Here is a 22894-nt window from a genome sequence, read left to right as displayed (position 1 = left end):
GAAAGCACTGTTAAACGATGTTACAATTATCTCACATAGGTCGAGAACCACAGAAAGACACAAATCAAATAAACTCTCTTCCCATTCATAGAATTGGCATCTCCACTCCTTTTTCCGAAAAAAAAAGTTAACATTCAAAACAAGTCCAGGAAGAAAATTACCAGAAAGCAGGTCAGGTCAAGGGACAAAAATTCATCTAGTTTAGCTCGATGCGTACCATATACAACCGCTTTATCAAAAGAAATTACAAACAAGAGGCTGACACGTGAAATCGTATTGCATGATATCTTAATGTGCGCCCACATGAGTTGTCGAGATGCATATACAAATCGTGCTAGAAAAGTTTTGCATCGGAGAATTGATGTGATACGGGAGTAATTGATATTGATAAGAGATTTTGTCTCGAATGGATCTGAATTTATACTATTTGATGAGACAGGTTGACCCACAAACTTTTTCTGGCTCTCTCTTTTTTTTTCCCCGAGACCAAACAAACAAAGTGGTATGTACAGAATGTCGTCAGTTGCTCTTGTGGTATAATGCACATTATACATCTTTTTCTTCAACCTTTTTCTGGATATTTAAGAAGTGTTTCTCAGGCAGCCTCTCTCCCCCTTCTCTTTTTAATTACCTCCTCACAGTTTTCTTCTTAAGCTGGTAGAACTCACTCCTCTCTCTCTCTCCACGCGTGCAAATCCATAGCACAAGCACAGGAGATGGCAGCAAAAGGAGGAGATGGCATGCCAGGAGCCTTAAAATACCAGGTACTGTATCTCTCCTACGTACTCCAATCCGTTTGTTAATTCATTTTTGAAGCATAGTTTCAACGAAACTTCTTAGCTTGGACCTCTCTATGTCTATCGGTTTGATACAGACATGGACGTTGAAGGTCCCAATCCACTGTGAAGGCTGCAGTAGAAAAGTCAAGAGAGTTCTTCACAGCATCGATGGTATAGTGTGTTGCTTACTGTTTCTAGTTTCTGCTCCCATTTACTTCATCAACCACTTGCACAAAGAGCTCGCACCATGTGGTTCTTTTTTGCCTGACCATGCATATATCAAGCTCCTCATAATGTTGATGAGTACATATAGTGATTTATTTTCCTCTTTTATCACTAATCAAGCAAGTCACGTGATTAAGCACCTGGCGATGTTCATAATCGATTCCTATGGCGTCCTACGGATCCAAGTTTCGATTGTAAATCCCGAACTTCTTCATTCGCAAATCTGTATATCAATCCCAAATCACTATAGTTCTTCCATCTGATTTTCAGATTTCGATCGGCTTCCTCACTTTCACTTATGAAAAGACTATCTGAAGAAAATGTCTTTAACGCAACTTTAGTTTGAGATTTTCCGTGAATTGATGATCGCTAAACATATGAATTTCCTTCCCCTCAGGTGTATTTACGACAAACATTGATTCACAACTGCACAAGGTCGAGGTGACTGGTGATGTCGATTCCGAGACACTGATCAAGAAGCTGACCAAATCGGGAAAACAGGCTGAGCTCTGGCCCGATCAGAAGGAGAAAAAATCCGGGAAGTCCAAGAACAAGGACAACAAGCAAGAAAACCCCAAAGATTCCGAAGACGCCGGTGAAGAGGCTTCCAAAGATGCAAATGGAGTTGAAAGCGATGACGACGGCGACGACGATGAAGGGGGAGAGAACCATGGATCGGAAAACAAGGACACGGGTGGCGCGACCAAGGAGGCCGGCGCTGCCGGAACCGGCGGCAAGAAGAAGAAGAAAAAGAAGAAAGGGAAAAAGAAGAACGACGGCGGCACCGGCGATGGGGCAGCCCCGGGCAACACTCCAGGGACGAGCTCGGGATTCAGTCCACCGATTACGGGCTCGATGAGCATGAACCCGTATCCGCCGATCTCCTATTCACCGCAAGTTATGAGCTACAATGCGGCATACCCTAGCCCCAGCACCTCCTACTACGGCGCCTCTCCGATGCATGCATATTTGTACTCTCATCCAGGGCAGGCGTACGCTTTCCCTCCAGCGTCTGATCCGATCAGAAGCTACGCCGACGATGATCATGATCACGACGACGACGACGGCGGGTGCTCAATCATGTGAAGTGATTAACATGTGAATTTGCTAGGTTTTGTTTGAGGGAAACAAGTGTTGTGGAAGTTTATAATACGTATAGTAGGGGGTTGCTTGAAGAATAATGAAATATGGAGAGAGAAATTAAGGGTTTTATGGATGTGCTTTGCATTTTAGGGTAGGAACTCTTCGGTTCAAAAGTCTTTACTTTCTTCTCTTTTTAATTAAGGTTTTGCTTAGTTTCGACCAAAAATAAATTAAGGTTTGCTTAGGGAGGTCAATGTTATGTAATGTATGCATGCTTTGCAGGAACACACTGCTGGGTTTTCTTTTCGTCTCTTTCAATTTTTCCCGAGTACTTCCCAAAACTTACCCTTCGAACTAAGCAAATTGGAAGATTATTAGATGCTCTCGGGTGGCCATCCACCTAATGCAAGTCACGGAGCATCGAGAGCTATGAGCTTTATCGCAAATAATTGGGCAGACCGTCGCGTGATACTTCGAAAGCATTTTATAAAAATTTTCGGGATAAACGAAATGCTCTAAAAATGCATTGAACTCAAGTACTTTAGCAGCTGTAACTTTTTCTTGGGAATTTTGTAGAAAATATTTTTTTTTTCTCCCTCTCTTTATTATCTATCGTGTTTTGAAAAATAAAATAAAAAGAGAAAGGGAGGGATAATAGATTGCTAAAGTGACCCTCACACAAAAAAAAAAAGAGCTGATTTTATTGGCCAGGACATGCTGTACATGCCTTTTTCCCTTTGGCCCCAAAAAGCAAAGAAATCTTCGTTGGTGCCCACCGAATTGGTTTTGGAAAGCTACTCCAAAATTCTCTGTGACTGATATATTTTGTTCCTGATTTCACCTTTTATTTCAAATCTGCCACCTTTACACGAGGAAACCCTAAAAGTTGGGACCAGCGAGAAATCATTCTTTAGCTTATTTCCAACGAGAATCTCTAATGAGTTATGTAATCGATCATATGTAATTGGACCGATTAACAAACAAATCGTCCGACAAAAACGATTAGGAATTATACCATACACTTCCGATGACGGTCTATACATACATGTTTATACGAACAGCCGTGGAATGAAAATAGTGATCTATTTCTAATGTGAATTTGTCGTTGTCACTTTTTAAACTACTGCTTGTGAAGATTGAACTTGTGCATTATTAGTTTAGTGTAGAAAATAAAAGTGGGAATTTATTATCCCAAGAGAAAAAGTAGACAAATCTGTATGAAATATCCACGAGGACCACACGACCACCTTTTGCGTACGCTTTATCCGGAGAGTAATTTGCAGAATATTCACCGTCCATTATTTAACCCCCCCGTTTCATTTTATTTTCTAATTTACCGAAAGAGCGTGTGTATATTCTTATCCCGTCAGATATTCTTCGTCCATTTGTCTTTTGACTGGAATTTCCAAAAGGGTGCATTATTTTTGGCAACACATACGCTGCTGAAGCAATTGCAATTTTAGGAAAGATCAGATATGCGGGGGATCATTTTTTTTCTTGGACAAGTACATATAGCAAATGAGAGAAATAAAATAAGGTGGTCATATAAATTTAATATACACGACCTGAGCACGGCGTTAAAAGACTTCATCCGGGGCCTCGTTCGGATGCAAAGCAGATAGAGGGTATTCCTTCCTCTCAAGAAAGACAAAGATAGGGAGGCGAACAAGTGGTATAGAGCGTGCGGATATCGACACGTTAAAATAAAAAAACGTATCCATAGAACCCGTTGTCCCCGTACATTAAACGGACAGGCCGCCGAGGTCATTTTAAGAGTTTCGACTTCTCTTCTATGGTGAGATTACCTCTTAATCAGAACATCAATGATCCACCGGAGACCCTTAGTTAAGATTAAGAGGACATCAATCACAAAATCTTCATGAAAAACTTATTTATGAAAACATGGACATATTAACTGTCGTTTACGAGTAAGAGGCAAAAAGGAAAAGAAAAATAGAAAAGGGCACTTATGCCTTATTTTCCCACCTAAACTTTTCACGAATATTGAGTGTTTAATAGTACACCGGACTTTCATTTAATAGCTTAATCGAATTTTTTAGAACAGTTGACGGAAGGTCTAAAACAATATGACGCTTTATTAGAGCACGAGATATTGAGTTCGAATACTCCAAATCCCTATTTGCTTCATCAATTATATATCTCCGAAAACTCCATTTTATGCTTGATAGGAAGTGTTTGAGTATTTAAATATAAAAACGTGTATTAATCTAATAGTTTAAACTTTTAGAATGGTTCGACGGTGGTCAATAGTATCAATTGTGCATGTGAAGGTGGTCCTCGTAGACGGCACCTCCGAACTTTGTCGAACATAGTCCAAATAGGGTTCAAGTACATCAAGAAAACATTGTGTACGTTTGGATAGATGAATGGAGACTCTAAATAGACACTATTCATATAGCTCAAGGGCTAGGGGGAGAGCATGGGATCGAGTGGAAAGCACACGAACCTCATAAAAGTATCGGGGCAATTCTTCGACTTAGGTGCTTAATTTCTTTTCCGATTCTGCTCATATATATATATGTATGTTAATTTTGCAACCATTTCTTTCCAGCATCTTCTAGAGAATTCTTCCCTAATTCCACTTGTGGCATATATAGAATAAAACCTTAAATATTGGGCTTCCTTTTCCTTAGAATATCTAGGTGGGACATGATCAATTTGATCATCAAATGATTAAGGCTCTCAGGTCCCCCGTGTTCAACGCAAGTATTAAAATAACCATCATAGTGTTTGAATCTGGCTTGTAATAATCCGTTTAACGTAGGAGATGCATTTGACTTTCCTACTGATTGAACTACTTGAATCAGCTGAAGGAGTGAGCATGTACCATACAACCAAACATACAAAAGTAAGCCAACCATGAATTCCTATATTGTGAAGGGAACCACCCTGTAAAGTAAAGAGCCACGCCTAAAGGACCAAACTCGATGCTGAGAACAAGATCTAAAGCCCCGTAGTTGAGAACAAGATTGAAAGCGCAACTTCTCATTCGAAGCATGAAAGTGCTCGAGTCACTTAGAGCGAGAAGAGAGAGGAGTGGCCAAGTAGTAATTTAAGCGTTTGAATTGAACTTTTTGATATGGTATCCGAATCGAGTTTTTAATCCCCATACCCTATTTAAGTTTATTTCACGCGGACTAGACTTTCTAATACTCTACCAAAGTCTCGATCCAGTTAATGGTGTGGTGCGCACCAACGATCAAATCAGTCATCTCATATTTCAATCCACGAAAATGTTGTGATAATTTTGATTACCTAGTTTTTCCGGTGAATAAACGATGATGGTGATGACATTGATGGAGTGGGTGGGATAAAGGAAAGATTAGACAGAGTTTGGTGGAACTTAACAGATAATAATGATGATCAACCCTAATCAAATCATATTTACAAACTCAAGAAAGTTAGGAAATTCGTTACCAAGGAATTCGCCTAAATGGATTGGCGATGGCTAAACAAATAAAGCCAAACATGCCCTGAGAAGAGTTTTAGACAGGAACCTAACTCACATGTACCGTTGAATGAAGCGGACTCCATATGATACCCGACCAATCTAGACGGGTCGGGTCATATAAGGAAATGGGCCACGAATGACGGGCATGATGGGCCTTGAAGTGACTAGCCCAGTTCACGCTCTGAGCAAACTTATTGGGCCTGCCAAAGGCCCATCAATATACAGGTATTCATTCAATTGCAAATATGCAACCTATACTTTTATACATATACATCATCAAATAAACAAAATCATCTAAAAAATCCCCCAAAAGTAATGTCAAGACTCTGCATCTGTTCATCTCTCTATCGCAACAGTCACTTTCGGTCAACTCATCAAACGTGATTATATTTAGAGGCTTTTCTTGATTTGCTTTTTCTCATTTGCAATTGCCACATGGAATTTATTCCTCATCGATGCATTAAAGATTCTTCGACAGATAAAAGCTTTTTATTCGATTCCATGATGTTCTTTTAACGCAGCAAGAATATTAAGTCCGTGTTGCATGGAACTAAAGATCGGATCGGAATCATTAGATGCCTAACGTGGATAATTTTCTCTTCTTCTTTTTTTGGTGAATTCTATGAATTATCAATATCAAAGTAGTTAAATTTTGGATTATTAGAAACCGCTCACTCTGGTCGATTGTTTTCCTAGTATTTAATTCTAGAAAATGAGATGAAAATTGACTAAAAATGGTGAGAACTATAGTAGCAATGTCATCTCATGTTGTTTGATTAGTTAAGTGCGAAAATCATTAATTTTTTTGGAAAAAAATCAAATCAGGGAAGTCTGCTTGTGAAAAGTGGACTAATTAACCAATCGAATCGATTGTGAAATTCGGCGTGTCATCCACTAAGTCAAGAATAGTACCAAATAGCAAGATACCCTTATCTGAAAGTGACAACTGGACCCTCACCACCATGTCTTGCTCAATGCTCAACCATGTGATTTCCTCTCTCTATATATGCACCCTTAATGTCCTCTCCTCAATGCTATTATCTTATCCTCCACACACGCACACCACACAGGCAAAAACTCCATTAAAAAGCATGAAACCTCAGCACCCACCTGGGGATTGCTCTCTCGGCCACGAGAGCAAGAGGGCGGCGACGATCGGAGAGAGGCTCAGGCGAGCGTACGAGGCGGCCGTCGTGGCCGCCGCCGCCGCTCCGTCGAGGGGCGAAGCCCCGGTATGGGGCCGGTTTGCGATCCCGAGAGATGTGGAGAGACGGAAGTCGGGGTATCGCGTCGAGGACCCGATCAGGACCATGATGTTCCTGGGATCTTGGAACCACACTTGAGAAAAAAGGAGCTTGTATCTTTCCTTGCGGAGAAGAAGGGACTGAAGTGATGGGGAGGTGTAAATGAATGGGAGGTGGGGCTAGAGTGTCATGAATATATCCTAGAAATATACGGCATAACCAGGAGATTGTTGTAACTAAATTGATCTTCAATGGTCGAAGATGATAACCGTGTATCCAACTGACTGATGAAGTCAGATGTTGTCGTAAAGCATTTGTAGTAATCTTTCGTTATGTAATTGATCTGTCGAACTAAGTTGAAAGCAATGTCATTTCCTCTGTTATCTTTTCGTGGTTCTTGTCGATCTTGATCGTGGGACTCGGTTTTCCAAGAAGCTCAGGAGGTGGGTGGTCCGACGGGCTTTTACCCGAATCCATATTCTATGTCTGGTTACCCAGTTAGCTCTGAATGTAAAAAATTGATGCTTTGCTTCGAAAACGAAGAAAAAAGATGCAAAAATAGATAGGGCCTTGAAGCCCTCCCATAAAGGAATTCCACTTTTTCGTCCAAATAAGGGAATCGTCAAATTAAAATTTTTTGTGAAATTTTTGGATCAATGTCATTCATGTTTCTCAAGAAATTGAGATTTTGAGGAGCCACGTCATGTATTTATCCGGGTAGCTTCATCTGCTCAAGGTTGAAACCCTCGCTCTTCTGGAAACCCTAAAGTACTTCACTTCACAAAAGCGAGAGAGCTTTCTTGCTGAGTCGGATTGGTTTGATCTGAATGAGCGCACTAGCGAGCTCGTATCGACTAAGTGGGAAGCCAAAGTGGTTATCGAAGAAAGCCGTGATCAGCTGTTGCGGTTTTCACATATCCAATTGGCCCATTGTCTAAGAGCGTCCAGTAGATAAAGTGTAGAAAAATAAAGAATTCTAAAAAATTTTCTGTGATTTCTCTCTTCCAGCTTACGTTTACAAGGCTATAAGTACATTTATATACAAAGAAAAGAATCAACCTTAATTGACCTACAAATCAGGGGATATACATAGAAATAGGAAATATACATAGAAAGAGTATAACACAATAAGAACTTTCCTATTTTGGCTCTAGAAGACAACTCACGCTAACACTCCCCCTCAAGCGGGTGAGAAGATGTCTTTGATACCTAGCTTGACAAGTGAGCTGTGAAAATCTCGACTCGACAAGGCCTTCGTAAGAACATCCGCCAACTGATCTTCAGATCTGACGAATGGAAACTTTATCACCTTAGCATCCAAGTTTTGCTTGACAAAATGCCTATCCACCTCAACATGCTTAGTACGGTCATGTTGAATTGGATTGTGAGAAATTTCAATCGCAGCTTTATTATCACAAAATAGTTTCATCTCGGACTCAGGTGGGAAACCAAATTCTGTCATCAACATTTTTAGCCATAATAGCTTGCATAGACCTTTAGCTACCCCTCGAAATTCTGCTTCAGCACTTGACAAGGCCACAACCTTCTGCTTCTTGCTCCTCCATGTTACCAAGTTTCCTCCCACAAATGTGAAATAGCCTGACATAGACCTCTTATTAGAGATACTACCTGCCCAATCCGCATCCGTAAATCTTTCTACCTCAAGGTGATCATTCTTTGCAAAGAACAACCCTTTTCCTGGAGCTGACTTCAAGTAGCGCAGAATCCGAACCACAGCATTCATATGTTCTTCACTCAGAGCATGCATAAATTGGCTCACAACCCCTATAGCATATGCAATATCAGGACAAGTGTATGACAAATACATTAGTCTCCCTACTAACCTTTGGTATCTATCCTTATTGGTAGGCATCTGATCAGGAAACTCTCCGAGTTTATGATTTTGAACTATAGGAGTGTCAGCAGACTTACATTCCATCATTCTAACCTCAGCTAATAAATCTAATACATACTTTCGCTGAGACAAGAAAATACCTTCCTTCGACCTGGCTACTTCAATTCCCAAAAAATATTTCAGGCCTCCCAAATTTTTCATCTCAAACTCATTGGCTAGCCGCCCTTGAAGGTTTGCAATTTCTTCAAGATCATCCCCTGTGATGATCATATCATCCACGTATATGATCAATGCTGTCACTTTGTCCTATCTATGCTTTAAGAATAACGTATGATCAGAATTACTTTGAGTGTATCCATACCTCTTCATCGTTGAGCTAAACCGACCAAACCACGCATGGGGTGATTGCTTTAACCCATATAATGATCGCTGAAGTTTGCACACCACATTTGACTGATCAGCACACGCATACCCAGGTGGGACTTCCATGCAGATTTCTTCCTCTAGATCTCCGTGAAGAAACGCGTTCTTCACATCAAATTGGTGCAAAGGCTAATCCAGGTTCGTAGCAAGTGACATCAAAACCCGTACGGTATTCAGCTTCACAACTGGAGAGAATGTTTCTTGGTAGTCCACACCATAGGTCTGGGTATATCCCTTTGCTACTAGTCGTGCCTTGTACCTCTCAACTAACCCATCTGCTTTGTATTTGACAGTGAAGACCCACTTGCACCCCACTACCTTCTTCCCCTTCGGCAACTCTACAAATCCCCAGGTCTTTTTTTTTTGCAAGGCTTCCATCTCCTCTTTCATTGCTTGAACCCACTTGGGATCCCTCAGGGCTTCTTGTACTCCACTAGGAACTTGAATTGCGGAGACATTGGCCACAAACACTTTCAAGTGTTACGACAATCTCCTTGTCGAAACATAATTGGTAATAGGGTACTTTGACCTTCGTTCCTCCACATCTGGTGAGTACCTATTAGGAGCCTTGCCTCGATTGTGTCTGTCGGGCAATTTATAACCAACAACCTCATCAGTATCAACAAGAGAATTATGTGTGATAGGAGAGCTTACCTCAGGAGAATGATCGGGTACTAAAGAGGGGATATTTTGAGGAAGAGAGGACTGCTCTTGAGGTTGTTCTTGTGTCTCTTGTAACAAAATAGTTTGCTGGTCATCTTCATTAAGAAGTTGCTGTCGTGAGTCAGATGCATCGCTAATCCCTACCATCAAGCCACCTTCCCACCAATTTACCCTTTCACCATGGATCTCCCCTTGAAAGGTACAATTGGTGGCACGAAAGAAGAGTTCAGATTCAACAAATGTAACGTCCATGGTCACATGAGTTTTCTTTGTGTCCGGATTGTAGCAGCGATATCCCTTCTAGTGGGTTCCATAGCCAAGAAAAACACACTTGACAACACATGGGTCGAGCTTTGTTCGCTGATTTTTATGCAGATGGACGTAAGCCACACACCCAAACACCTTGGGAGGTAAAGTCAAGACTGAAAGAAGTGAGACATACGTCGAAAGAGCGTGAAGCAGGGTCTGGAATGCCAATACGCGGGAGGGCATGCAGTTCATTAGATGCACGGCAGTAACCACAGCCGCATCCTAAAACCGATTCGGAACCTGCCCACCCACTAGGAGTGCCCTCGCTGTCTCCAGGATATGGCGATTTTTCCGTTCGGCAACACCATTTTGCTGGGGTGTCTGAGTGCAAGAGGTCTCGTGAATTAATCCATAGCCTTGAAAATAACCTGTGAGGTGTTGGTTAATATATTCGCCGCCGTTGTCGCTGCAAAGGATACAGATTTGAGCTCCAAATTGAGTCATGACCATGCGGTGAAATACACGAAAGATTGTCCCTACTTCATCTTTATGTTTCATTAAATATAACCAGGTCATCCTTGTACAGTCATCCACAAAAGTTACAAACCAACAAATGTCAGACATAGTAATAATTGGTGAAGCACCCCACACATCCGAATGTATTAATGAAAAAGGAGTTGGGCTCTTTTTAAAACTCAATAGAAAAGAAGCACGATGGCTCTTCGCCAAGATGCAGGTCTCACAATGAAATTCAGAATCTGATAAACTACTGAACAAATTTGGAAATAATTTCTTTAAATACCCAAAAGAAGGGTGTCCTAAGCGACAGTGCCATAGCCAAATTTCTTTCTCCTTAGCAGTAGACTGACCGCGGGTGTAATATTCTCGGCTTTCAGTGAAGTCATCAACAAAGTACAGTCCCTCCCTCTTAGTACCACGTCCAATAATCTCCTTCGTGAGGATATCCTGAAATAAACAAAAGGAGGGATACATAATTACGCTGCAATTCAATTCAGCAGTGATTTGTCCAATAGAGAGCAGTCGGTTAGATAAAGATAGCACTAGCAAAGTATGAGATAATGATAAAGATAGGGAAAGTTCAACACTGCCAGCCCCCAACACAGGAAAACGATGACCATTGGCATTATATATATGTTGTCTCCTCGGAGCGGTGTGGCGCAAAAGATCATCAAGATGGGGTGTCATATGATCAGTAGCGCCTGAATCAACAATCCACCCATCTTTACCTCCCGCTTGAGAAGTATTGACAAGCACAAACCCATTGTTACCTGTAAGATCGGAATCAAGTGCAGCGGTGGAGTCTACCTGTGATACCAAAGATAACGACGAATCACCTATGGCCAAGGAAGCTTGTCCTCTACCCGTTGGATTGTCAGCCTTCTTTTTTGCCTGCAATTCTTTCCACCACTCAGGATAGCCATGCAACTTGAAACATGTCTCCTTTGTATGTCGAGAATTCCCGCAGTGAGTGCAACCCCCTGCTGCTAGCGGTTACGACTTAGCTCTCGGACCAGAGCTCGAGCGCCCTCCCCCAGGCAGAGTAGAACCAAGAACCATTTGTAAAGTAGCATGTCCGGAGCCGAATTCTGGAAATTTTGAGCCTGTTTTGCTGCCACGCGGCACCATAGTAGTAGCAGTGGGAGTCTGTGGCTGTGCCATCATAACGGCGTGGCGCACATCTTCTCTTCTTGCTCGTGCGTAGGCTTGTTCAACCATAAGAAATGGCTGCATCTGCAATACATCAGCCTAACCTTGTCGAGGCGATCATCCAGGCCATCCAAGAATAAATAAACACGATCTTCCTGAACTAAAGTGTTGTATATGTCAATATCATGAGCGCAGGTCGTAGGATTAGGCCGGCGAAAATCAATTTCTCGCCAAAGTCTTTGCAGGTCATTATAATATTTTTCAATGGGTCTGCCTGCCTACTTCAACTGGGTCAGTCGTTGCTTTAAATCATACACCTGGGAGACGTTGGCGCCATCAAAGAATGTTGTAGCCACCGCATCCCAAACCACTTTTGCGGTGGGGTATCGGATGAAGTTGCCAATCAGTGTAGGATCCATGGAATTGATAAGCCAGCCATTCACAGTTGAATCGTTAGTCTTCCACTTCCGGAGGCCGAGATCATTCGAAGAGGGTTGGGGAAGAACCCCAGTAATATATCCCAACTTGTTTTTGCCAGAGATGTACATCTTGACAACTTGGGACCAAAGACCATAGTTGCTTCCTTCTAACTTGACAGCAATCGGGGGAGCCGGAGTCTCAACATGAGATTGTGGGACATGTTGGGATAGGACCCGGGTCAAACGCTCAATAAGAGCATCAGTATTCGAAGTTCCCTCTTGTGCTACCAAGGGAAGAACATCGCCAGTCGGGTTTGTGTCTGCCATAGGGTGATGCAGCACGGTTGCGGCGATCTTCAAGAAATCTGGTTGGAGCAGCAACGAAGGTCGCGGCAATGGAGTCTGATTGATCGAATTGAGTATAGAGTCCCTTGATCGATGGCTCTGATACCATGTAGAAAAATAAAGAATTCTAAAAAAATTTCTGTGATTTCTCTCTTCTAGCTTACGTTTACAAGGCTATAAGTACATTTATATAAAACAATAAGAACTTTCATATTTTAGCTTTCCTATTTTGGCTCTAGAAGACAGCTCACGCTAACATAAAGTACAAAGAAAAATAAGCCCGTCACGAAACTGGGTAGCCTACTCCATATAAGTCCTATGAAATTTATTTCATCTCGTCCAATAAATCCAGACCGATATACTCATCAACTATAATTTAACGGAAAACTAATTAAAGATAAATTTATCACAAGTGTATCAATTTTGGAATTTTGATGATCAAAATATTAGTTTGTAGTAAATTTATTATAGGTGTAATGATTTAGGATTTTTCGTGATATTAACTTTTTTTTTTAAGAGAAGACAAACCCATAAACGAACCGGCGTTTGGTGAATCCGGTCGAACCGAACCGGGCGACTCCGATCTAATCTCGCCTTGACTCAGAAACTGCACCCACTCCGTCGAAGCATCATCTTCTTGGCGAACTAGGGGAGTGAAGCAGAGGTAATGCCTCCTCCAAATCCAATCATTCGTTAATCCGATTGCAACCCTTTTCGATTCGCATCGCGGTGATCGCTGTGTTTAGGTTCCTGCTCTTTCGTTTCTGTTGATTGATTGTTTATCCGAGCTTTTGGTGCGAGATCTTTCGAAGTTGTGGTGACCCAACGGGAGTCACGATTGGTAGAGCTAAATATTGGGGATTGGGATTGGTTTATCGTGATGCTTGATGGGTTTTTTTTCCGATTGGTGAATCGTGGAAGTTTCATATTGCAAGATCAAAACTTTGAATTCGCGGGTTTCGCTTATGATTCGTGGGATTTGAGCTCCAAAATCGGAATTACTCGCTGCTCACTAGGTTTGTCTCCTGCTTTTGTTTAGGAGATTGGACAACAGAGATGGCTTCGTCGCTTCCCTCTGATCACAAAGCCAAAATCATCGATGGAAAAGCCATTGCTCAGACCATTCGATCAGAAATTGCCTCTGAAGTTAGCCACCTTTCTCAGAAGTATGGCAAGGTCTCTCTCTCTCTCTCTCTGCGTGTATGAGTCGGCATGTGTGCGCGTGGGCGAGCCGGGTGGCATGGATGTGTGTGATTAGCTGCTCTTATATTATCTGGAAAAGTTGTTCCAGTATGGCAAGGTTTACGTTGCTAATTTGAATCTTGTTATGTCTCGTTTATGTTAAGTTGATATGGAACTGTTTGTTACTGTTTTTGATGGTATGCTCAAGTTCAGAGCTTTCCTCTCATATTTCTGGTGGACAACAATGCATAAATAAACGCCAGATGCATTTGTGCTTGATTAATATGGAGAGCAAAGTTCCTTCTTCCTTGAGAAAAGCAGTTTAGTCAGAAGGAATGTTTATTTACAACTCAGCTGGCCACACCTAATACTTTATTGCACCAGGCCGTACAAGTGTACTCCTTTGGTGCTCTGTCTGCATGCAGTTCTGAAAGTGAGAAGGGTTCGCATGATTTATTTGTCCCATCTACTAGTTGCTGCAAATGCGTTCCTATTACAGGATGCCTATGCAGAAACTCATATGATCTGTACATTGTTAATGAAAGAGGCCTCCTGTATATTTCTGGATTTAACAGAATGCGATGATTGCCTTCTCATCAAAGTACCAATACTGAAATTTAGGAACAACATCTAATGCAGCCTGTCATAGTATTACTCAGCATTGGGGTTTAACTTGCTGCTGAAGTAGATGTTAGGAATCTTTGCAGTTCCATGTTTCGTGATTGTCCAATTCGTGATCTATCACTACTAGTTACATTGGACTATGTATATTGTACATCTTCGAGAGCTTCCACTTGGCTTATTCTCTTGGTCAATTTTTTTACTTTCAATTGATTAGACATTTGGCTTGTGATCACCACCTTGCAATGAACATAGGTTCCTGGACTTGCTGTGGTGATAGTTGGTACCAGGAAGGATTCGCAAAGCTATGTAAGCATGAAGAGAAAGGCTTGTGCTGAAGTTGGTATCACGTCATTCGATGTAGATTTGCCTGAGCAAGTATCCGAGGCTGAATTGATTGACAAGGTCTACGAGTTAAATGCAAACCCTGATGTACATGGTTGGTCAGTTGATTGTTTTTAAATTTGTTACCTATTGTTATCGCTGTGTTTATTCTATCATCAGTTCGAAAACACTGGTTTAGATGCCCATTTCACATTATTAACCTTTCTTATGATAGCGCTGCTTTACCTGTGCAAAGTTTAGAAAGTCAACTTTTAGACTGGGTTAGATATACGTTCATATGCCTGCAAAAGAAAATTTTATTTTGGAGAATAACATGTAATTTGTAGGCTTCAAAGATGGCAAAAGGCCCCTGATATGAAAAGTTCCAATTTTTGGAGTCACATATCGGAAAGATACGTGTGCCATCTCCAGCTATGGTCTGATTTTTTCAAACCTGTAGCATAAGTTGTGTTAAAGGTTAACGGTGCTGCATTGGAAACATGAAAAAGTGGACCTTGTTGCATAGACTATCCTTTCTAAGCCTACTGATTGCAAAGGCTCAAGTTCCTAAGGCTCTGATCCTCTCCTCACCTTGTGTCTAATCTGCTGCTTTGGCAGGTATACTGGTTCAGCTTCCTTTGCCAAAGCATATAAATGAAGAGAAAGTCTTGAGTGCGATCAGCATCGAGAAAGATGTTGATGGCTTTCATCCTCTAAACATTGGAAAGTTGGCCATGAAAGGCAGAGAACCTTTGTTTCTTCCGTGCACACCCAAGGCAATGATGTTCATGCTTCTTAATTATCATGTTCATACTTCCAGTCTATCTTATTTACTTCCTTCAAGAAGGAAGCAGGATATTCAAGAACTACTACACTAATTGCTCAAGTGTAATTTCTCTAGGGATGCCTCGAACTCCTCTCACGTAGTGGAATAAGTACGAAGGGAAAGAAGGCCGTTGTGGTTGGACGAAGTAACATAGTTGGGTTACCAGTATCCTTGTTGCTTCTGAAGGCGGATGCCACTGTTACTGTAGTCCATTCGCACACTCACGATCCGGAATCTATTATTCGTGAAGCAGACATAATTATTGCTGCAGCTGGACAAGCAATGATGGTATGCAGACTCTCCAGACATTTTATGGTCCTGTCTCTACGAATTAAGGACCTTGTTTTGCGACCTAATTATACCTCTTGAATAGAACAGAGACTTTTGTTTTTGATCTCTGTTAAAGGCTAAATGATCTTAGCTCTTTCTCTTTCTCCTGAGTTGATAAACCTTTCACTGGTAATTGATTATTTCTGTGACCTATATCTCCCTGCACAAATGTGACACTCTTTTTGTGCATTCAAAATTCAGATCAAGGGTAGCTGGATCAAACCGGGTGCTGCAGTCATTGATGTAGGAACTAACGCTGTTGATGATCCCAGTAAGAAAACAGGCTACAGGTTAGTTGGAGATGTGCATTTCGGGGAAGCTAGCAAGGTAGCTGGATACATAACACCCGTTCCAGGTGGTGTGGGCCCAATGACTGTCGCAATGCTATTGAAGAATACCCTCGAGGGTGCTAAGCGCGTGATTGAGAAATGAAGATCTAGTGCTCAAAATGGTACGACACTGGGCAGATCTATAAATTTTGTGTAATGCTGTTTCCAAACTAGTAGATTTTTGTTTGTTGCCACAAAAATCATGCTGTACTTTGTTTTCCCCAGTAACATCATAAACCCAATCTTCATATTGGTGGTCCTTAAAGAGCGACTAATAATGCCATAAACCTAGTTTGTGCGAACAGTATAACCCCCCATCTTTTATTAAGTAGGGAGAATTGACAGCACAAGATTGCAGCACTTGCTCCGATCGATTATTGTCCTCTAATGTCCTTGCTTCTTTAGGTACTCAAGGAATTCTTCACAGTTAATCACGAGAAGGCATTGTAGTTCGCTCAAGCATTGCTTTCATCAATCGAAGCATTGTAACCCTCGAGTTATAGGGAAAATCGGTTGTCAGTTTATTGTTACTTGTGAAGCATATGTATTCCTTGGAATGACAGGGAAGATTTCATCTCTTTACCTAACTCTATGCATCGTCAATTTGTCTCACCGTTTAGTTATGCTGCTTCTTCATTGTGAAGTTTCTTAGAAGAATTTGGCTATTGCTTCATCCTTAAGTTGTCATGCTATAATCTTACCCTCCTTTTTAATTGCTATTTGTGGTTAGAACTTAGATGGTTTGGGACCATCGTCAGATGCATCTACTATTCAACATCTGTCAAAAATGTTTTACCATTCTTATTTTTGTTAAGACGGGGTTCACCTACCTTAACGAAACACATTCCGACTGGAGCCCGCTCCATGTCGCGCCCACCAGAGAGAGAGAGAGAGAGAGTACTTTTGGTGAATGTGTAAAAGGACAACCTTATCAAATACATGTAATGAGCAAATGCCCTTTCAACCCTCATGGGATTAGCTAAACGGCTAAGCGCTTGATTCGAATTGGGTAGATCTCCAAGTCCAATCTGAACGTCTTTTATGAAGGTCACCTTGTGGAGCGGGCGTTGTCTGATATATACGTGAGCATGACATTTGAATGAGTCAGGAAGGATTGTCACGTTATTTGGAGATAAAACTAAAGGAGCAAATGTCCTCATTTCAAATAACCTCGTGCCTCTACTACAATTAAGGATAGTTTTGAAAGGAAAAAACTAGTTTTGGTATTCAGCCAAATACTGAAAGCCCAATGCTAGTAGAGACCGGCAATGGGCTTTTAACTTTCTCAAGGCTAACATTTGACTGAAAGCCTTTTGGAAAGGCTTACCAAACATCTCAACATTTTTTTAAGGGGCTTTGGAGACCGAAAGCCTCTTGAGAAAGTTGTACTAAACGCACTCTTAGAAAGCTCCACCTAATAAACTTTCCACAACGTATAGCATGGCCTATTCGGTAGACGATGGTACAAATGAATTAAGACTACCAAAGATTGCTACGAAAAGATAGTGCCAAAATAAGCTTTGGGCTTAGCATTGCTTCCTTTGGTTGATAGTCAAAGATTCCATTTTACAATCGAGTTATCTAGCTTTTAAGGGCGCGAATGATAATTAATCTATTTCAGAAATCAATTTCTCGCCAGAAATAGATTTTTCTATTTCTATTCCATGAACGAGTTTTTGAGCCAAAATTTGCGTTTAATAACCACACAAAATTTCTCCCTCCCGAGTAGCCGACGAGCGAGAGGCGGCGGATGATGGGCGGTGGTGGGAGGCGACCGGCAACGGGAGGCCGACAATGGCTAGAGGTGGCTAGCGTTGGGCGGCGGACGACGATGGGAGGCGGTCGGCAGCGAAGGACAACAACGGGAGGCGAGCGGCGGGAGAGGTGGCCGACATTGGGTGGCGGAGGAGGACGACGGCCGGCGGCGAAGGAGGATGGCGACGGGAGGCGGCCAGCGGTGGAGGATGACAACAGGAGGCAGCCGGCAGGTGGGTAGCAGTGGGAGGTGGGCGATGTTGGGCGGCGACGGAAGGCTAGCGGCAGTGGGAGGTGGTCGGTGTTGGGCGGTGGCGGGAGGCGACAGAGGATGGCTAGAGGCGGCGACCGACGGTGGGAGACGGCCAACATTGGGCGGCGAAGGAAGGCAAACGGCGAGAGGTGGCCGACAGCGAAGGATGGCGGTGAAACGGCGACAAACAACGGTCGGCAGGCGGCGGAGGACGATGGCCGGTGACAGAAGGAGGCGACCGGCGGCGACTGTGGGGCTGCGGGTGGGTGGCCAATTAGTAGTGAGGGCAAATGATGAGAAGACTTTTTATTTCTCATTTCTGTTCCAGAAATAGAAAAGTAAAAAAATTTTACTTCTGATTTTTGTTCCAAACCTATTTCTAGAGTAGAAATTTGTTCCAGAAATAAAAAAATGAAATTACGTTACCAAACGGATTTCTATTCCAAACCTGTTCCTGGAAACAGAAAAATAGAAAAACAGATAAACTGAATGATTATCATGCACGCCCTAAGTCTTCAAACTTTCATAAAATGTCCAATCAGGCCCTTCCATTAAAAGTTCGATAAATTCCTATATGTGCTGTCGATGCAAACCGCTTGATGACACTATGTTGGAGGATTCCTTTCAAGTTGAACGGATCGAGTTGACAAGATAAACTTGATTTGGACATGTTTTTCTAAAACTTTTAAGGTTCTATTGTGCAAACAAAAGAAAATTAAGGACCAAATTGGATGCCATGCACAAATTTTAGAATGCATGTGGTAACTATCCAATTTGTCAATTTTTTCCTCCAATTTGTCAATTATGACAAAAGGTTTTATGTACTAGTAGGCGCTATTTCCTTTCTCTTTTTGGGCTAAAACACACGGTCTTTTTTTGTTAATCGATCAAATTAGCTTCCTTCCAGCTTTATTAAGCATGTATTAATAATTTACTGACACTATTTCTAAGCAAATGAATGATCCATGAGTTATTACTTTCTTATCTCAGTTTAATTCAAAGTTTTTCTTTTTATGCTTTCTTGAACCCTGTCTTGAAGAGAGCAATTTATTTTTTCCTTCAAAAGAGTAAAAAACTAATACCCGAATGTGCATTCAGTTAGCAGCTTAATTCAAGATTTTATTTGTTTGGTCCTTCCAATCTTTAGACATAAAAATTAGAAAAGAGAAAGATCAAGACTAAACTTTTTTATTTTATTGTTTAATTACGAAGAAAATTATCAATGTTGCTTGTGAAATATGTTGTCAATATTATTTTTTATGAATAAATATAAGTTTGAATGCAAAGAAATTATCATTAGATTTGAACTTCCATCGAAACAACCTAAAAAAGAATAAATGAACGATTTTCTAACAACTCAAATTAACAACAATATTATCTTCGACAAATTAATGAACTCTTGATTGCCAAAACGAAAACTTGTGTTTCAACTTGGAGACATGGTTTTACCGAAAGTTAAAGACATCTTTTTACCTTTACCGAATCAAAAGGACACTGTAAATAATTATGAATATCGAACCAAATCTTGTTATCAAAGGGTAATTTAATTAGTTCACATAAAAACGATGTGTTTCAGTCCAAAAGGTGCGAAAATAGCGTCTCCTTTAACAGAAGAAGAAAGAAATGGAGAGAGAGAGAGAGAGTTTATGAATTTTTCATTAGTTTGTCTTACCTGATTATTTAGATTTGCAACAGTTCATGAGGGCTCATCTAATTTTCACCAAAGCTCATCTAATTTGGATCTTTATACATAATAAATGTAACTTCGAGAGAAGGGAATGAGTTGCAATTATACTTTGAAAACGCAACCGCAAGCAAAGGTCAAGGCCAAGAAGTTTATTTTGAGTTCTTGTTCAGTTCGTGATTGAATGAGCGTCCACGTCGATAAGTACCTTAATTTCAACGAGCTCTCAATTACTAACAACTTTTTTCAAAGAATCTAGATCGTCCCTCATGCAACTATATCAAATTGACTTTCGAAGCGTTTACATCTTGGTCCGGGTTAGCCAGTCCAACACTTAACCCAAGGATTAACCCGCACAGTTAACGACCAAATTGGATGTCATGCACAAATTTTAGAACGCATGTGGTAAATATCTAATTTGTCAATTTTTTTCTCCAATTTGTCAATTATGACAAAAAGGTTTTATGTACTAGTAGGCGCCATTTCCTCGCTCTTTTTGGGGTAAAACACACGGTCTTTTTTTGTTAATCGATCAAATTAGCTTCCTTCCAACTTTATTAAGCATGTATTAATAATTTACTGACACTATTTCTAAGCAAATGAATGAACCATGAGTTATTACTTTCTTATCTCAGTTTAATTCAAAGTTTTTCTTTTTATTCATTCTTGAACCCTGTCTTGAAGAGAGCAATTTATTTTTTCCTTCAAAAGAGTAAAAAACTAATACCCGAATGTGCATTCAGTTAGCAACTTAATTCAAGATTTTATTTGTTTGGTCCTTCCAATCTTTAGACATAAAAACTAGAAAAGATAAAGAAAATAAAAAAGAAAGAGAAAGAGAAAGATCAAGACTAAACTTTTTTATTTTATTGTTTAATTACGAAGAAAATTATCAATGTTTTTTTTTGCTAGAAAGAAAATTATCAATGTTGCTTGTGAAATATGTTGTCAATATTATTTTTTATGAATAAATATAAATTTGAATGCAAAGAAATTATCATTAGATTTGAACTTCCATCGAAACAACCTAAAAAAGAATAAATGAACGATTTTCTAACAACTCAAATTAACAACATTATTATCTTCGGCAAATTAATAAACTCTTGATTGCCAAAAGGAAAACTTGTGTTTCAACTTGGAGACATGGTTTTACCGAAAGTTGAAGACATCCTTTTATCTTTACCGAATCAAAAGGACACTGTAAATAATTATGAATATCGAACCAAATCTTGTTATCAAAGGGTAATTTAATTAGTTCACATGAAAACAATGTGTTTCGGTCCAAAAGGTGCGAAAATAGCATCTCCTTTAACAGAAGAAAGAAATGCAGAGAGAGAGAGATAATTTATGAATTTTTCATAAGTTCATCTAATTACCTGATTATTTCGATTTGTAACAGTTCGTCATCTAATTTTCACCAAAGCTCATCTAATTTGGGTCTTTATACATAATAAATGTAACTTCGAGAGAAAGGAATGAGTTGCAATTATACTTTGAAAACGCAACCGCAAGAAAAGGTCAAGGCCAAGAAGTTTATTTTGAGTTCTTGTTCAGTTCGTGATTGAATGAGTGTCCACGTCGATAAGTACCTTAATTTCAACGAGCTCTCAATTACTAACAACTTTTTTCAAAGAATCTAGAACGTCCCTCATCCAACTATATCAAATTGACTTTCCAAGCGTTTGCATCTTGGTCCGGATTGACCAGTCCAACACTTAACCCAAGGACTAATTCGCACAGTTAATGACCAAATTGAATGTCATGCACAAATTTTAGAACGCATGTGGTAAATATCCAATTTGTCAAATTTTTTTGTCCAATTTGTCAATTATGACAAAAAGGTTTTATGTACTAGTAGGCGCCATTTCCTCGCTCTTTTTGGGGTAAAACACACGGTCTTTTTTTGTTAATCGATCAAATTAGCTTCCTTCCAACTTTATTAAGCATGTATTAATAATTTACTGACACTATTTCTAAGCAAATGAATGATCCATGAGTTATTACTTTCTTATCTCAGTTTAATTCAAAGTTTTTCTTTATATTCTTTCTTGAACCCTGTCTTGAAGAGAGAAATTTATTTTCTCCTTCAAAAGAGTAAAAAACTAATACCCGAATGTGCATTCAGTTAGCAACTTAATTCAAGATTTTATTTGTTTGGTCCTTCCAATCTTTAGACATAAAAACTAGAAAAGATAAAGAAAATAAAAAAGAAAGAGAAAGAGAAAGAGAAAGATCAAGACTAAACGAGCTCTTAATTTCAAAGAATCTAGAACGTCCCTCGTGCAACTATATCAAATTGACTTTCCAAGCATTTACATCTTGGTCCGGATTGGCCAGTCCAACACCTAACATAAGGACCAAACCGTACAGTGTTGATCTCCAATTTTTGGTACCGAGGACCGACCCTGTTGAGCCTAAGATCAAGGACCGAATCGACCCTATGGCCGAGACCAACTGATTATCTTTCTATTTCATTTTTGTATTCCTTGTAATGACAGACATACTATTTCAAATTATATATCTATCGACAATGCAATATTGAGCAACCAAATTATGAATACCGGTACATATCAAACATAAATATAAGATAAGGCAACAACATAAATTTCATACTTGTTAAAAACAACAAACCATGAAAATGAAAACGCGAAATACAATTAAACCATAAAAAGTTCAAAATACGTAATATAAATCATGAATTATACAACTTCATATTTTGTCCATTCTTAAATGATCGCTTCAACTTCCGAACACCTGAAAATAAAACAAACAACACATATAACTAATACTTAACAAGCTATGTTTGTTCAGCTGAGCTGCGCTCATGAGGCAAGTGGCTAGTCGAGCAGCGAAGCGAGCGAGGCGAGAGGCCGAGGTGGGCGAGCAAGGCCAAGGCGAGCGACCAGAGCGAGGTGAGCAAAGAGGGTTTCTATTTTTTTTGGTCGAATTAGGCTGGGTTTCTTTCTACTTTCTAACTAACACGGCAAACTAAATTGCGTAAAAAAGAAGAGAACAAAGGAGGAGGTTGTAGGGTTTAGAGTAGACAAAAACATATAATATATAATAGCTAATAAATATATAATATATACAAGATTGGTTCGGGTTGGACTAACCCTAAACTTTCAAGACTGAGAAACAATTGCACAGTGAAGGGTCCGGTGGTCC

The 22894-nt window shown here is 40.2% G+C and overlaps 2 protein-coding genes and 1 long non-coding RNA gene across 8 annotated transcripts; 2 read left to right on the top strand and 1 right to left on the bottom strand.

Annotated features, from left to right (window-relative positions):
- The first annotated feature begins 598 nt into the window (after positions 1-598).
- On the top strand, positions 599-2341 carry LOC115673760 (heavy metal-associated isoprenylated plant protein 36-like). Its single transcript, XM_030596017.2, has 3 exons — positions 599-764; positions 875-950; positions 1402-2341. Exons 1-3 carry the CDS (start codon positions 717-719, stop codon positions 2088-2090), a joined length of 813 nt encoding a protein of 270 aa, XP_030451877.1. The 5' UTR covers positions 599-716; the 3' UTR covers positions 2091-2341.
- Positions 2342-6429: 4088 nt separating this feature from the next.
- Positions 6430-7660, bottom strand: LOC130138953 (uncharacterized). The gene is made up of 2 exons (XR_008817218.1): positions 7261-7660; positions 6430-7221 (listed from the first exon to the last, which is right to left on the bottom strand). It is a non-coding gene; the product is annotated as an uncharacterized LOC130138953 (long non-coding RNA).
- A 5318-nt stretch (positions 7661-12978) lies between these two features.
- On the top strand, positions 12979-16649 carry LOC115668181 (bifunctional protein FolD 2). Of its 6 annotated transcripts, XM_056314941.1 has the most exons (7): positions 12979-13089; positions 13465-13601; positions 14484-14667; positions 15171-15328; positions 15454-15666; positions 15910-16159; positions 16443-16649. In XM_056314941.1, exons 2-6 carry the CDS (start codon positions 13482-13484, stop codon positions 16138-16140), a joined length of 906 nt encoding a protein of 301 aa, XP_056170916.1. In that variant the 5' UTR covers positions 12979-13089; positions 13465-13481; the 3' UTR covers positions 16141-16159; positions 16443-16649. The 6 variants fall into 6 exon arrangements, with proteins under 6 accessions (XP_056170916.1, XP_056170912.1, XP_056170915.1 ...); XM_056314937.1 differs by lacking the exon at positions 16443-16649 and having other exon boundaries at positions 15910-16339; XM_056314940.1 differs by lacking the exon at positions 16443-16649 and having other exon boundaries at positions 13067-13171; positions 15910-16339.
- The last annotated feature ends 6245 nt before the right edge of the window (positions 16650-22894 follow it).

This window comes from Syzygium oleosum, unplaced genomic scaffold (assembly GCF_021117445.2).
Source record: "Syzygium oleosum isolate NSW1041296 unplaced genomic scaffold, Sole_v2.1 Sole_v2.09, whole genome shotgun sequence".
Lineage (NCBI taxonomy): Eukaryota > Viridiplantae > Streptophyta > Magnoliopsida > Myrtales > Myrtaceae > Syzygium > Syzygium oleosum.
This window is presented reverse-complemented; position numbering and strand designations above follow the sequence as displayed.

Coding starts and splice junctions, on each gene's coding strand:
- LOC115673760 (XM_030596017.2), top strand. CDS start 717: ATGGCAGCAAAAGGAGGAGATGGCATGCCAGGAGCCTTAAAATACCAG. Junction 765..874: donor CAGGAGCCTTAAAATACCAG/GTACTGTATCTC, acceptor GGTTTGATACAG/ACATGGACGTTGAAGGTCCC. Junction 951..1,401: donor AGTTCTTCACAGCATCGATG/GTATAGTGTGTT, acceptor CCTTCCCCTCAG/GTGTATTTACGACAAACATT.
- LOC115668181 (XM_056314941.1), top strand. CDS start 13,482: ATGGCTTCGTCGCTTCCCTCTGATCACAAAGCCAAAATCATCGATGGA. Junction 14,668..15,170: donor TGCAAACCCTGATGTACATG/GTTGGTCAGTTG, acceptor CTGCTTTGGCAG/GTATACTGGTTCAGCTTCCT. Junction 15,667..15,909: donor CAGCTGGACAAGCAATGATG/GTATGCAGACTC, acceptor TTCAAAATTCAG/ATCAAGGGTAGCTGGATCAA.